The sequence below is a fragment of the Orycteropus afer genome, unplaced genomic scaffold (assembly GCF_000298275.1).
Source record: "Orycteropus afer afer isolate SDZICR_OR568_19922 unplaced genomic scaffold, OryAfe1.0 scaffold00023, whole genome shotgun sequence".
NCBI lineage: Eukaryota > Metazoa > Chordata > Mammalia > Tubulidentata > Orycteropodidae > Orycteropus > Orycteropus afer.
The window spans coordinates 9615130-9631622 of record NW_006921610.1 but is presented as its reverse complement, the minus strand read 5'-3'; the positions used below and the strand labels follow the sequence as shown (position 1 = coordinate 9631622).

General features: G+C 39.3%; 1 protein-coding gene across 1 annotated transcript in view; it reads left to right on the top strand.

Annotated features, from left to right (window-relative positions):
- The window catches only part of EPC2 (enhancer of polycomb homolog 2), a 270316-nt gene that overhangs the window by 209474 nt on the left and 44349 nt on the right, over window positions 1–16493 (top strand). Inside the window, exon 4 of the mRNA XM_007934942.2 lies at window positions 6271–6477. Within this exon, the coding sequence (XP_007933133.1) occupies window positions 6271–6477 (207 nt within the window). The remainder of the gene's footprint in view (window positions 1–6270; window positions 6478–16493) is intronic.

Below are 16493 nucleotides of genomic sequence, written 5' to 3'. Positions count from 1 at the left end.
ACAAATCTGTTCTGGAAGAAGTTCAGCCAGAATGTTCCTTAGAAGTGAGAATGGCCAGACTTTGTCTCAGCTACTTTGCTTATGCTGTCAGGAGGGACCAGTCCCTGGAGAAGGATATCATGCTTGGTAAAGTAAAGGGTCACCGAAAAGGGGGAAAGCCCTCAATGACATGGATTGACACAATGGCTGCGGTATTGGGCTCAAACAAAGCAATGCTTGTGAGGATGGTGCAGGACATAGTAGTGTTTAGTTCTGTTGTACATAGGTTGTTATGAGTAGGAGCCAACTTGATAGCACCTAACAACTACCTGTAAAAATCTGTGTTCCATCTGACTTCAGCCTACCTTTGTAGTCATGCCTTGTTTTACTCTCCATTGTATTCCATACATTATAGCCTCACTGAACTCTTATTCTAGTATGTGCTATGCTTTTTTATAGCTTTATGCTGTTCCTTCTGCCTAGAATGCCAGGTCCTGCATTTTTTCCTAATAGTGTGTATTTTGGTTACCTACTGGCAGTCTGACAGGAATACACCACAAATGGGATGGCTTTAACAAACAAGAGTTTGGAGGCTTTAAGTCCAAGTTCAAAGTGCCAGACTCTAGGGGATGGGGGAAAGCCCCTCAACCTTGGGCTTCAGCTCTGCCTCCTGCTCTCATCCCACTAAAGCTGGAGGCTTTTCTTCATTTAGCTGCTGCCTGCTGAGGCTGACGGGCCCAAGGTCAACAAATAAAAAGGCACAGTCCCAATGTTACCAAACAACATGGCAGGCCATTGATTCAAGTCCATTAAAAGCCCCAGGATCAGCAGAGCATGGCAGGCTGCTGAACTACTCGGCTACATGCAGAGTTCAAGCATGCGAAAAGGCTAGAGACCAATCCCAGACCTTCTCCTTACATACAGGAAGCAGACCACATCCCTAAAGCAGCTACTTAGCTGCTTATGGTAGATCCCACCATGGAGTTGATTGCCAGTCTTATCATGGGGACTAACTACCACCAGCTGCCTAATCACTCAACTGGGCCCAGCCAAGTTGACACACAACCTTAACTATAATAGTGTGATCTTAGTAAACATGTAGTCTGTATCCCAAGACCCTTCAGGTGACAATTGTGCTAAATCCTTCACAGTCTTCTAACAAGCTTCACCATATTCCCAGACTTAAAGAGGAGGTTCTCACTACCTTCTACCCTGCTTCCACTCAGCCAAGTTCTATGTTTTAGGGCCTTTGACTTACAGCACTTCTGTTTCCTGGTGCTAGAATCCTGCCAGAGTCTTGAAGACTGGAAGTAGAAGGGAAACCAAGGCCTGCATTCTTCCTAAGAGAACATGTAAGGGAAAAGGAAGGCTTCTGAAGTATTTTGAGCATGTAAACCATTTCTTTGTGAAGAAGGATGTATAATGACATTGGCTAGCCAAAAAGATCGATTTGTAACACTCTTTTAAGCTGCTTTTCACTTGGGACCCTATCCTGTATTGAAGACCTCCCACTTAATGAATGTCGATAAAAGGAGACCCTACATCTCTAAAACTGTAAAAACTGAAAATGCTAAACATTTTCTTTCCAGTCCCTTTGCTTCTGGGACATTGTCACATCACCTAGGTTCAGCCATTTAAATGTCCTGAATTTGAATTAAGAGCTAACAATGCAAAGTAGGGACCATGGAGAAGTCTGTCATGGAAGTGGAAATTGGAGTTACTGAGGCAGTGATGGAAGCTGTTAAAGCTGTAGCCTCATGCCAAGGGTGTTTATGATACAAGCACTACTGGTTTCCTCACTGAATCAATTCTGTAACCATATTTTAGGAATTATAGATTCCAAGCCTGATTCTTCAGCTCTCTTGATGATTTTTCAGCTACCTAACATCTTTTGTGTTTGTGTGTGTGTCGTGAAATATGTACAACAAAACATTTTAACCATTTTTAAGTGTATAGTTCATTGACAATTATATTTACCATATTGTGTAATCCTCATGACTATCCAGTTTCAAATGATTTCCTTCATCCTGAACAGAAACTGAACACCCCTTAAATAACAACTTTCTATTTCTCCCTTCCCCTAGCTCCTGATAACCACTAATAAATTTTTGTCTTGATACATTTGCATAGTCTAGATATTTCTTGTAAGTGTAGTATAATATTTGACCTTTTGTGACTGGCTTATTTCACTCACAAATGTTTTAGTGTTCATTCATGTTGTAGCATGTATCAGTACTTCATTTCCCTTTATGACTGAGTCATACTCCATTGTATGTATGTATCACATGTTGTTTGTCCATTCATCTACTGATGGATACTTCCACATTGAGCAGTGAGCTGTCCCTTGAAAAAGTTGTGTGGTTTATTTGTATTTGGGCCCTTGTCCAAAGACAGGAGGGTTTTATAATTTTACCAAATCTTTGTTACTTTTCCTTTTTCTGGATCTTTTGTGAAGATAATATATTTCTTTAACTAAGTGTTTTTAGAAGACTCAGTGTATAACAGTGTAAATTTTGATATCACTTAAGTGCTGGTGTTTCTCAGATTGGTTTTTCTATAATTTTGTGGCAGTATGTAAATTAGGGGTCATTTGATAAATTATAATCTTTCCAGTGTTATCTATTTAGAAACATATCTCTATTTCACTGTGTCCATTTTGAACTGCAGTCATTCATTCTTAGAAAAAGAAGATGAAAATGCTTGTTTGACCCCTTTTGAATGTATGTAAACAGTTACAGTTACAGGTGTTCCCCTGCTTTTCGAAAGTTTGCTTTACTCCAGTTAACTTTTATGAAAGACTATCTTAGTACCTGTTATTTCTAACTGAAAGAAATCCAAAGACAGTTTTCACTTTTATGAAAAAAGGCAAAACTAAACTAACATTCAGCATTTATTTTGCAATAAGTCATTAAAAAGGCAGTGCACTCACCAAGCACCAGGAGTGTTGTCATCCAGCTCCTTCTTTGGGAACTACACTCAACATCAGCCCACCATGGCTTTGAATTATATCTGTAAATGTTATATGTTAATGTTATTTTAGGATTTATATGTTATCTGGTATGATTTGGTAGGTTTTTTGGATCTGGAGATACTCAAAAAATTTTCCTGTATAAATTAATGGTATTTGCTTCTTTGTTTTATATCGTTTCAACTTAAGAAAGTTTTCATAGGAACACTTTACTTTTGGCTAGCCAGAGAAACCTGTATTTGGAAACCTAACAAGTAGTAGTAGTATTTCGGCTATTACAAAAATAATAAATGTCAGATTTGAAAGAAATGAAGTATAAATGGAAAATGTGCAGCAAAGAGGAGATGATTTACTGACATAGAAAAGAAATTCAGGCATTCCTAAATGGAGTTTTTTTTTTTTTCCTGACTCTGTTCTGTATCTTACTGCACTAATACGCAGTACTAGAGTGCTTATATTTTCTACCTTTTAATTTTTACTTGTCTCACCTTTGTTGCCATATTGTATGTTTCTTTTGGTAGTAAGTTCATCTTAAAATTTTTTTTTTCCCTTATTTTCTCCACTTGGGAAGTGGTGGGCTTGTAGTAATTGATTATTAACTACTTATTGATTAATTGGTTTTATTTATTAAAAACATGATATTTACATGTAATGTATTCATTTGTGTATTTAAATATTTTTATTGAAATTGCTAGACCATGGGATTTGGGTGTATTAGTAAACTAAATAGTCTTTGTGAAGCTGTTAGCAGTCTATTAGAAAAATCTGTATGGTAGAATAATCTTTATCTCCCCATCCTCAAGTCCCCAAAATAATTAAATGGAATAGATCAACAACTCAGAGCTGACTTGGAAATAAGAAATCTACCACAGACCCTTTTGCCAGTTTAATACTAGTTTCCAGGACTTGCTGGTGGGTAAAGTGCTGAATGGCAGAACATTTTTTGGTGGTCTAGAAATGTGTAGAATTCTAGTTACATGAATGGTTAATCATACAATTTTGTAATTCTTTTATTTGCAAATAGTTCTGCCCACTCGTATTGACGGCATCTTGCTGACAACAGAGATGCAGTGGTATTAGTTGTCCTACTGTAGCTAAACATAAATTTTTCAGAATGTTTTGAAACCAAGATTATCTCATAAAATAAAAATTTGCTGCCTAACATAAAAACAGAAAATACAGTTATCACTAGAAAGAAAAGTCAGCATGTTTAATTGTAAATTGTATATTGAATTCTTAGTATCTGAAATTTAAGAAGGTGCTTAACAGCAATGCAGAAGGACATTGCAAGCAGGAGCAAGAAGCACCATGGAAAGAAATCTGAGCAGGTGTTCTACTCCTCTGACAGGTCATGCGGGAGGTTAGGAAACAGTGTTGATTTGATTATATTGTTACTTTAAAAAAAAAAAAATCACTGCTGCTTTACTGATGACTGGAAAGAGAGCTTACCTTCTACACACTCTAAAGTTAAGCTCTTGATTTAATCAGTGAAAGTTTCAAAATTTTATCAGAAGCAGAACAATCAAACAGAACTTAAGTACAAATCACAGCATTGTTTCCTTTGGCCCCAGAGTACATGAGAGCTGCCAGTGATGCTCTCAGCATGAGGGTAGATTATTACAGATGAGATGCAGAAAGCTCAACTCTTTTCCATCACTGCCCTTGTGGACTTTGGGGTGTATCTCACCATTCTAGAAGAACTTTTAAGAGTAAGGAAGCATCCATTTAAAGGTGTTTGGAAATACTAGTTCTTTTGGATTGGTCTCATGTTCTAAGGTCTGGCCCTCCACTTTAAGGCCAAGTTACTCAGCTTCTAGTATGCAATTAAGCTGACTCCACTGAGACATTGGCTAAACCAGTCAGATGGATTGTTACTGTATTCTCTTCCCTAGTTCAGTTATCTGAGGAGTCAAAACCAACTAATTAACCCTAGAAATAACCATCATAATACTTGAAATCCAAATGGTCAGTGCAGTTATCCCAATATAAGAAGGCAAATCATAATCATTATTTGGTGAAGCATGCCTCTTTCAGATGACTTCACACAACACACAGATCAACTTCTGTGTTTATCTCCAAGTTCTAGGGAATTACTTCTTAGGTGATATTTCTAGGGAAACATTTCTTAGGCAATATCTTAATTTGTTTTGAAAATTAGCCTCATCTCTAAAATGAAAAATATAAAAAGATCGAGATAACATCACTTCTGTGAGGTTTTCCAGCCCTAATGCTCCATGATCTTTTTCTGAAGTTCTCTATGAATGGATATGTTTAACCTGTATTTGAAGTCTGATTGGTCTTCCTGATCTTCTAAAGGAACAGGGTAAGAGATGTCACCAAGAAAAATTTAATGAACCTTAGTTTGAGGTATATCAGCGTTATGCTGCCAGTATTGCTGGAGACATTGACTGGTACCTACTGTCACAGCTTCTAAGGGAACCATCTTAGGGCCACTGCCTCCAGACAAGACAGTATCATTAGTAGAATGAGTGATAGTAACACTCGTTCCCTAGCATTTTACCAGCTTGAGTAGAGGAATTGCTTATATATGTAATTGATAGAAGATATTCAAAATGGTATAAAGTTGAAACTTCTGGAAGCATGCTAAATTTGTCCTTTGTCAATTCCAAAAGAGGTGTATTATTTAAGTTGCCACAGATTACAGAATATCTCTTTCATCTTTTATCTTGGAGGTAGGTGAAACAGTACCTCTGTATCTCTTGTTTTCTGTTGGGGGAAAAAAAAATCATAGAAAAAAGCTACTAGAGAATTTAAACTAGTAAACGTGCAAATATGTATAATTGCAGAAAAAGAATTGAGAAGGACCCTGGACATCTTTCTTATCCAAGTCTTACTAAATCTGTTGATCTTCCAAATTACTGCTCATCCAATCTTGAATATTTTCAGTGTAGAACTCAGTACCTCTTAGCATGAAATGTTGCATTTTTAAAATATCTTTGTTAGTAAGTCCTTTGTTAGTGGTTAAATGCTCAGCTGCTAACCAAAAAATTAAGTAGTTAAAACCTACCATCTGGCTTCTCAGAAGAAAGATGTGGCAGTCTGTTTCTGTAAAGATTTACAGCCTTGGAAACCCTATAGGCAGTACTACTCTGTCCTTTAAGGGCACTATAAGTCAAAATCAAATAGATGGCAGAGGGATTTTTATTGTTCTGTTAGGTTTAATTGAAATGTTTTTTCCTACTTTCATAATGTCTGATCATAATTGTTAGAACTAACCACATTTTTTCCTATAGTTGCAGTTTAACTTTGATTTCCTTTTTTCGAATATTTTAGTTGATGATCTTTTGTATTTTTTCATTTAGCTTGTAACACTTCAAGAAGCAAAATTGCTGCTAAATGAGGATGATTACCTTATTAAAGCTGTATATGACTACTGGGTGAGAAAACGTAAAAACTGCAGGGGGCCATCTCTCATTCCTCAGATCAAACAAGAGAAAAGAGATGGCTCTACTAACAATGACCCCTATGTTGCCTTTCGGAGGAGAACAGAGAAAATGCAAACTCGAAAGGTAATGTGCAAATTAGATTTAATTGAAAGTAACTTAATAGTATTTGAGACCAATATTTTATCTGCTGATAACTGGAATAATTTTGAATAATGTGACCATAATGGAGAGCTAGTAACATTGATAAACTTCATGTTAGAAATCCTACTATCCAGTAGCTTCTGTTGGCAGTTATTTACAGTTTTTATTTAATACCCACACCCTTCATAAATCTACTGATCATACAATTTTGGACTTGCAGCTGAAGTGATAGGAGGAATTACATGTCATTAAGAACCTTGGAAGTTTTAAGTTCTTCAGTAAACTGTACGTAATTCATGCATCTCCTGTTTTGGGGAAGCTGATCGTTTGAAATGCTACTGCTTTTCCTTGTTGGCTGCTTAAGAGCTCGCAATTCCTTTGAAATAAGATTCTAACTCTTGCAAATAAAAGTAAACCCTGCTGTCTACAGCTACTATGGGACCATAGATAATAGGGAAACGTTCATTTTTAAGCTGTTGTGCCAATAATCAGAAGCAACCCAATGGAATCTTTCTCTCCTTTTCTGAGTTATCCATTGCATCAGTTTTCAAACTGGTAAACACTGGCTTTTGAGGCAAAATTTTAAGTAAGAGAAACAGGTCTCACATTGTGAAATGATGTGGTATAGAGGAAAACATTGTTTCAGAGCAGTAGAAAAATCGCACTATCACTGCCTTCTTTTTCTCATAATTAAGAGTAAACATTACACGTGGTGACACATTCTCCGGCATTGCAAAGGATCAGGAAAATTATAAGTGTAAAAACCATAAGAAATTGTAATTGGAGGCAACATATTTTCTATGGATTCTTTTTTCTCCAAACATGGAAAGGTTGCCCTTGTCAGCTGTTAATAAAACAGCTGTGAAGCAGAACAGCTGCCAGAGACAGTATATTTTAGGAGAAATTTTCCTAGTGGTTAATAACCAGAGTTTCTACAACTCTTTGTTTTGGGCATGATTTTATTAAAACGTTATAGGTTGGATTTCCCAGGTATAGATGGTATCGCCTAACCCTGGCTGAATTTTCAGAATGGTGTTCTAGTTCTTAGTTAAGGAAATTTAGAATATTTCATGATGGCTTAATGCCTTGCTTAGAAAAGACAAGCATGAAGTAAGTTTATAAATGCAGTAAAATTTTATAGATGTAGACTATTGGGTAAGAGTAAGGAGAAGTTTGTCTGAACTGTTGACAAATCAGAATTACTAAGTGCTTTTTTAAAATATAATTGATTTAGATATATTGAAAATCAGGCTTTTATCAGTTTCTTTTGAAATAAAAGTACTGTTGGACTTCTTAAATGAGTGAGTATGAAGTACTTAAAATTAACAATATTTTGGGGGCATATAAACACATATAAACTATTCATAAAGCTGCTCTATATGAAGAAGAATGCAGCATCAGGATTGGAGGAAGACTTATTAACAACCTGCAGTATGCAGATGACACAACCTTGCTTGGTGAAAGTGAAAGAAGACTTAAAGCACTTACTGATGAATGATGAAGATCAAAGACTATAGCTTTCAGAATAGATAACATCTCAACACAGAGAAGACAAAAATCCTTACAACAGGACCAATAAATAACATCATGACAAACGAGGAAAATACTGAATGTCAAAGATATCATTGTACTTGAATCCACAATCAGTGCCTATGGAAGCAGCAGTCAAGAAATCAAACAACATATTGCATTGGGCAGATCACCTGCAAAAGACTTCTTTAAAGTGTTAAAAATCAAAGATGTCACTTTGAGAACTAAGGTCTACCTGACCCAAGCCATGGCATTTTCACTGGAGCATGCAAAAATTAATACAGCTAACAAAGACTCTCTGTTTCCTTTCTATTCCCCAAAACTTAAAAACGCTTAACTAGCTGATGGAAATCTTAAGAAAACCAAACACCAAACTAAACTCAATGCTGTCGAGTCGGATCTGACTCGTAGCAAACCCTCCTTGCATTTCCAAGGCAGTATCACTACAGAAGTAGATTGCCTAGTCTTCCTTCCGAGGAGTGGCTGGTGAGTTTGAACCGCCAGTCTTCTGGTTAGCAGTCAAATGCCTTAGGCAAGGGACTCCTGAAATATATGATTAGTAATCTAGGATTTTGTTATAATCAAACAATGTTTGATTTGTTGTTGTTGTTATTTGCCGTCCAGTCGGCCCCGACTCATAGTGATACCTCCTTGGGTTTCCGAGGCAGTATCACTACGGAAGTAGGATTGTCCAACCTTCCTTCCGAGGAATGGCTGGTGCGTTTGAACCGGCAGCCGTCTGGTTAGTAGGCAAGTGTCTTAGCCACTATGCTCTGGTAGCTAACCAGACGGCTGGCGGTTCAAACCACCAGCCACTCCTCGGAAGGAAGGTTGGGCAATCTTACTTCCGTAGTGATAGATACTGCCTCGGAAACCCAAGGAGGGGTCTCTATGAGTCGGGTTTGACTCGACGGCACATAACAACAACAACGTTTGATTTAGGAGTACTTAAGTACTTAAGGATATTCTTAAATGAAATAGTCCTAACGCACCAGCATATCTGACTGCACAGATTGGGAAGTCCTGAATAGACATGTAAGTTTAATGTTTAACCCTGTAGAATTAACCATGAGTGCCTGTGCCAGCCTTTTAGAGAAGCTGTCTTCCCACTGTGTGACCCAGGAGAAGTAAAATGGATGGTTAGGAGATGAAACTCCCAAATAATGGTTCTTGCTTCTAGCTACACATAAAAAGCACCTGTGGATCATTTTTGGTTATAAAAAGATCTATAGCTAATTCTAATATAGAGCAGTTTGAGAACCATTGCCCTATCAGTTTGATGGTAGGTGCAGAGTAGTCATGAAACTGAAATAGGAAGAGAAAAGAGCTGCCCCAAAGAGACAGTCGTAAGGAGGGGTAAAAAGGGTAGGTGGATGGATTAGAAAATAAGGAGAAGGACCATCTCAAAAGAATAGAAAGAATGTCAGTGTGGATTTTTAGTTTTCAGGTTTTATACAGCTAGAAATATAGATTTATGTGTGTATGTGTATACATATATTACATACATACTTCTATTTCCTAGCTTCTTGGAAGCTCTAGAAGCACTGACACCCCATCTACCATGCAGATCTTGATTTTAAATACCATTTTCAATTAAAAAGAACTAGGGCTCCCACCAGCTTCTCCTTGGAAGGAAGACTGGACAGTCTACTTCCATAGAGATACCTTGGAAATCCAAGGAGGGGTCACTATGAGTAGGAGTCGACTTGATGGCAGTGAGTTTGGTTTTGGTTTAGGACTCCTTGGGAAAATAAGTGATTCCAGGTCTGGGAAAGTTTAAAGATAAGCCTGAAATTTTCCTGCTATGCTAGAAGGTACGTATAGTTGACACACTTGGCTGCCAGCTGAAGGGTTGGTGGTTCGAGGCCACCCAGAGGCACCTGGGAAGACTGAAAAATCAATCACTGAACCCCCGTGAGGTGCAAGTCCACCCTGACACACACGGGGTGCTGCGAGTCCGGGTCGGCTCCAGGCCCCTGGTCTGCCTACCTTCCTCCTCCACTCCTTCCCAGTTCACTGGAAGGCCTAAAGACATGCCCAATACCTGCCATTCACCCTGGGCTCTGCATGCCCTTCCCATCCCAACAAGGACCTCACTGCCCCAGGTGTTTCCTCTGTCCCACTCCTGCAACAAGGGGTATTATTACTCTGATACCCCACACCCACTTGGTGAATGGAGGTTCGGCCATCCCCCATTCCCAGCCACCTTCTGGACCCACAGGAACTCCATCCCACTCTGTGTGCTCAGACGGAGCCTGGGTACTCTTCCCTGCCCTCCCCCAATTTTTTTTTTTTTTTTCTCTTTATTTTTTCTGGTTTTTAGTTTGCTTGCTTTTGACTGTTTTAAAAGTACTACTATTATTAATACTTTTGTCCTTTTTACTATTGTTCTTTAATGTTCCCCTCCCAGGTCCTAGTTTTCAGCTTTTTTCTTTTCCCTGTTTTTGGTTGCAAATTTTTTTTTTCCTCCTTCTTCCTTTTTTTCTCGTGGTTAACCCAATTCCTTATTTTTCTTTTTGCATTGTTTCCATTGTTTTCTTATTCTCCTTCTCTGCCATTCTTCTCTTATTGCCCTATTCCCAGATATTGCAGGTTTTCTTGTTTTTCTCACTGACCTTCTTGCTTCCACTGACCTTCTGTGTCTGGAGGGCACAGCCATTTTGATTGTTTACAAGCAGCAGCCATTTTGGATACTTGTGACTGAGGGTGCAGCCATTTTGAATGTTTACAAGTGGTGGCCATTTTGGATATTTAAAGTGACTCAGGGCGCAGACATTTTGAATGCTTATAAACAGTGGCCATCTTGGATATTTAAAGTGACTGAGGGTGCAGCCATTTTGAATGTTTACAAGTGGCAACCGTTTTGGACTTTAAAGTGATAGCATTCTCATTCAGATTCCAAGGGTCCTAAGAACAGGCAGCGAGATGGGAAGCAGGGAGAGGACAAAAAAAGGCAAAGGAGACCGGAACAGATTGAGGAGTCAGCCGCAGGGACCCATTGGAATATATTTTTCCCAATAGGGAAAAATAGAGAGGGAACCCAGGCCATGCCCCGCAAGGAGTGAGGCGAGAAGGCAGGGACAGAAAAGGCAAAGGGGACTGGAACAGATCAAGGAGTTAGCTGCAGGGATCCAGATAAGGGTAGTTGGAGGGGTTTCCAACAGCTAAGGGAGACAAACTTGTCTGTTGGTTTGTCTTGCTGTGGTGACATGTTGCTGTGAGTCTTGAGGCTGTGCCACTGGTGTTTCAAACCCAATGGGGTACATCTGTTGCACAGGTCTCAGCCTGGCTTGCAGACTGAGACAGACTAGGAAAAAAGAGGAGACCATCCACTTCTCAAAGGTTGGCCAGGGAAAACCTTATGAACAGCAGAGAAACACTGTCTGATACATTACTGCGTATTTTTATGAATAAGCCAGAAACATTGTCCCATACAGAGGAGGAAGATGAGTCACTAGCTTTGAAAGCTCTCAAAGTAGGACTGGGCAAGAGCTGTACTATCAGAGTAAAATCAGCCTTACTCACATGGATATGGTAAAGCTTTCAAGACCTCCATTTGCTGACATATGGTACCCTTCAAATTGAAGTGAAACAGCTGCAAACATCCATTAATAATCAGAAAAGGGAATGTACAAAGCATGAATCTAGCAAATTGGAAGTTATCAAAGATGAAATGGAGCGCATAAAGATTGATATCCTAGACATTAGTGAGCTGAAATGGACTAGTTGTGGCCATTTTGAATCAGGCAACCATATGATCTACTATGCCTGGAACGACAGATTAAAGAGGAATGGCATGGCATTCATCATCACAAAGGATGTTTCAAGACCTGTCCTGAAGTACAGTGCTGTCAGTGATAGGATAATATCCATATGCCTACAAGGAAGACCCATTAATACGACTGTTACTCAAATTTATGCACCAACCACCAAAGCCAAAGATGAGGAAATTGATGATTTTTATCAACTTCTGCAGTTGGAAATTGACCAAACATGCAATCAGGATGTGTTAATAATTATCACTGGGGACTGGAATGCAAAAGTTGGAAACAAAGAAGAAGCACCTGTAGTTGGAAAATTTGGCCTTGGCAACAGAAATAATGCTGGAACTCACATGGTAGAAGAATTTTGCAAGCCCAACAACTTGTTCATTGCAAACACCTCTTTTCAACAACACAAACGGTGGCTATACACATGGACTTCACCAGATGGAACACACAGGAATCAGATTGACTACATCTGTGGCAAGAGGCAATGGAAAAGCTCAATATCTTCAGCCAAAACCAGGCCAGGAGCTGATTGTGGAACAGACCATCAACTGCTTATATGCAAGTTCAACTTGAAGTTAAAGACAATTAAGACAAGTCCATGGAAGCCAAAATATGATCTAAAATATATTCCTCCTAGATTGAGAGACCATCTAAAGATTAGATTTGATTCATTGAACACCAGTGACCGGAAACCTGATGAATTGTGGGATGACATCAAGAAATCATGCGTGAATAAAGCAAGAGGTCACTAAAAAGACAACAAAAGAAGAGAAGACCAAAATGGATGACAGAAGAGACTGTGAAACTTGCCCTTGAGCAGAGGGTAGCTAAAGCAAATGGAAGAAATGACAAGATCAAAGAATTCAACCAAAGATTTCAAAGAGCAGCTTGAGAAGACAAAACCAATTACTATAATGAAATGTGCAAAGACCTGGAGTTAGAAAACCAAAAGGGAAGAACAGGCTCGGCATTTCTCAAGCTGAAAGAATTAAAGAAAAAATTTAAGCCTCGAGTTGCAATAGTGAAAGATTCTAAGGGCAAAACATTGAATGATGCAGGGAACATCAAAACAAGATGGAAAGAATACACCGTCACTGTACCAAAAAGAACTGGTCGATCTTCATCCGTTTCAGGAGGTGGCATATGATCTAGAACCAATGGTACTGAAGGAGGAAGTCAAAGCTGCAATGAAGGAACTGTCGAAGAACAAGGCTTCAGGAATTGATGGAATACCCATTGAGATATTTCAACAAACAGATGCCGCACTGGAGGCACTCAGTTATGCCAAGAGATTTGGAAGACAGCTACCTGGCCAAATGACTGGAAGAGATCCATATTTGTACCCATTCCAAAGAAAGGTGATCCCATAGAATGTGGAAATTATCAAACAGTATCATTAATATTGCACGCAAGTAAGATCTTACTGAAAATAATTGAAAAACGTTTGCAGCAGTATATTGACAGAGAACTTCCAGAAATGAGAGGTGCAAGCTGGATTAAGAAGAGGACGTGGAACAAGGGATAACATAGCTACTGTCAGATGGATCTCGGATCAAGGCAAAGAATACCAGAAAGATGTTTACTTGTGTTTTATTGGCTATGCAAAGGCATTGTGTGGATCATGACAAATTATGGATAACATTGAAAAGAATGGGAATTCCCGAACACTTGATTGTACTCATGAGGAACCTGTACTTTGACCAGGAGGCTGTCATTCGAACGGAACAAGGGGACATTGCATGGTTTAAAATCAGGAAGGGAGTGCATCAGGGTTGTATCCTTTCCCCATACTTATTCAGTCTATATGCTGAGCAATTAATCCAAGAAGCTGGACTATATGAAGAAAAACGTGGCATCAGGATTGGAGGAAGAATCATTAATAACCTGAGATATGCTGATGATACAACTTTGCTTGCTGAAAGTGAGGATAACTTGAGGCACTTACTGATGAAGATTGAGGAACACAGTCTGCAGTACGGATTACATCTCAATATAAAGAAGACAAAAGTCCTCACAAGTGGACCAGTAAGCAACCTCATGATAAATGGAGAAAAGATTGAAGTTGTCAAAGAATTCACGTTGCTTGGTTTTGCAATCGATGCCAATGGAAGCAGCAGTCAGGACATTAGACAACGTGTAGCACTGGGCAGGTTGGCTGCGAAGGAACTGTTTCAAGTGCTGAGGAGCAAGGATGTCTCCTTGAGGACTAAGGTGCGCCTGACACAGGCCATGATATTTCTAGTCGCCTCATATGCATGTGAGAGCTGGACAATGAATAAAGAAGACTAAAGAAGAATTGATGCTTTTGAGTTGTGGTGCTGGTGAAGAATGCATGGACTGCCAAAAGAACTAACAGATCTGTCCTGGAGGAAGTGCAGCCCGATGCTCCTTGGAAGCAAGGATGGCCAGACTTCATCTCACCTACTTTGGTCATGTTGTCGGGGGGGACCATTCCCTGGAGAAGGATGTCATGCTTGATAAGGTAGAGGGTCGACGAAAGAGGGGGAGGCCTTCAACAAGATGGATTGGCATGGTGGCTACGACAATGCGCTCAAGTATAGCAAGGATCATAGAGCTGGTGCGGGATCGGGCGGTGTTTTGTTGTCATGTTGTCACTATGAGTCGGACCTTGAATATATCCTTCCTGAATTTAGAGTCCATCTGAAAAATAGATTTGGTGCATTGAACACCGGTGACCAAAAACCAGAGGAACTGTGGTATGACATCAAGAACATCATCCATGTAGAAAGCAAAAGGTCATTAAAAAGACAGGAAAGGAAGACCAAAATGGATGCCAGAAGAGACTCTGAAATGTGCCCTTGAATGGAGAGTAGGTAAAGCAAATGGAGGAAATGACCAGATAAAAGAGCTGAACAGGTTTCAAAGAGTAGCTCAAAATGACAAAGTCACTTATTGCAATGAAATCTGCAAAGACCTAGAGTTAGAAAACCAAAAAGGAAGAACATGCTCAGCATTTCTCAAGCTGAAAGAACTGAGGAAAAAATTTAAGCCTTGAGTTGAAATATTGAAAGATTCTATGGTCAAAATACTGAATGTTGCAGAAAAACATAAAGAGAAGATGGAGGGAATACACAAAAGTAACTGTACCATAAAGAATTGGTCAATGTTCATCCATTTCAGGAGGTGGCATATGATCAAGAACCATTGGTATTGAAGGAAGAAGTCAAAGCTGCATTGAAGGAAGTGGCAAAAAACAAGGGTCCAGGAATTGACCAAATACCCATTGAGAAGTTTCAGCAAACAGATGCCACACTGGAGACACTCACTCGTCTATGCCAGGAGATTTGGAAGACCTGACCAAATGACTGGAAGAGATCCATATTTGTACCCATTCCAAAGACAGGTGATCCCACAGAATATGGAAATTACCGAGCAATATGATTAATACCACACATGAGTAAAATCTTACTGAAGATAATTCAAAAACAGTTGCAGCAGTATATTGTCAGAGAACTTCCAGAAATGAAAGCTGGATTCAGAAGAAGATGTGGAATAAGGGATATCATTTCTGATGTCAGATGGATCTTGGCTCAAAGCAAAGAATACCAGAAAGATGTTTACTTGTGTTTTATTGACTATGCAAAAGCTTTTGATTTTGCGGATCATAACAAATCATGGTAACATTGAGAAGAATGGGAATTCCAGAATACTTAATTGTATTCATGAGAAAACTGTACATAAACCAGGAGACTGTCTTTCTAACAGAACAAGGGGACACTGCATGGTTTAAAATCAAGAAGGGAGGGTGTCAGGGTTTTATCCTTTTACCATACTCATTCAGTCTGTATGCTGAGCTAATAATCTGAGAAACTGGACTATATGAAGAAGAACGTGACACCAGGATTGGAGGAAGAATCATTAACACCCTGCAGTATGCTGATGACATAACTTTGCTTGCTGAAAGTGAGGGTGAATTGAAGCACTTCTGATGAAGATGGAAGACTGTAGTCTGCAGTATGGATCCTATCTCAGTATACAAAAATCCTCACAACTGGACCAATAAGCAGTATCTTGGTGAAAACGTTGAAGTTGTCAAAGACTTCACATTGCTTGGTTCTACAAGCAATGCCAATGGAAGCAGCAGTCAGGACATCAGATGACATAGCACTGGGCAAATCGGATGCAAAGGACCTCTTTCGAGTGCTGAAGAGCAAAGATGTCTTCTTGAGGACTAAGGTGTCCCTGACACAAGCCCATGGTATTTTCAGTCACTTCATATGCATGTGAGAGCTGGACAATGCATAAGGAAGACTGAAGAAGAGTTGATGCTTTTGAGTTTGGTGCTGGTGAAGAATGCTGAAAGTACCATGCATGGACTACTGAAAGAACTAACAAATCTGTCCTCGAAGAAGTGCAGCTGGAATGCTCCGTGGAAGTGAGAATGGCCAGACTTGGTCTCACCTACCTTGGTCCTGATGTCAGAAGGGACCATTCCCTAGAGAAGGATGTCATGCTTGGTAAGATAGAGGGTAATCAAAGAGGGGAAGGCCCTCTATGATGAGATGAATTGACACAGTGACTGCGGCAGTGGGCTCAAGTATAGCAAGGATCGTTGTGTTGTGTATAGGGTCGCTATGAGTCAGACACGACTTGATGGCACCTAACAACAACAGTGATATCAGAGCATCACATATGTGAGCGTCCTACCAAAAATGAATGCACAGACTGAATTTAATC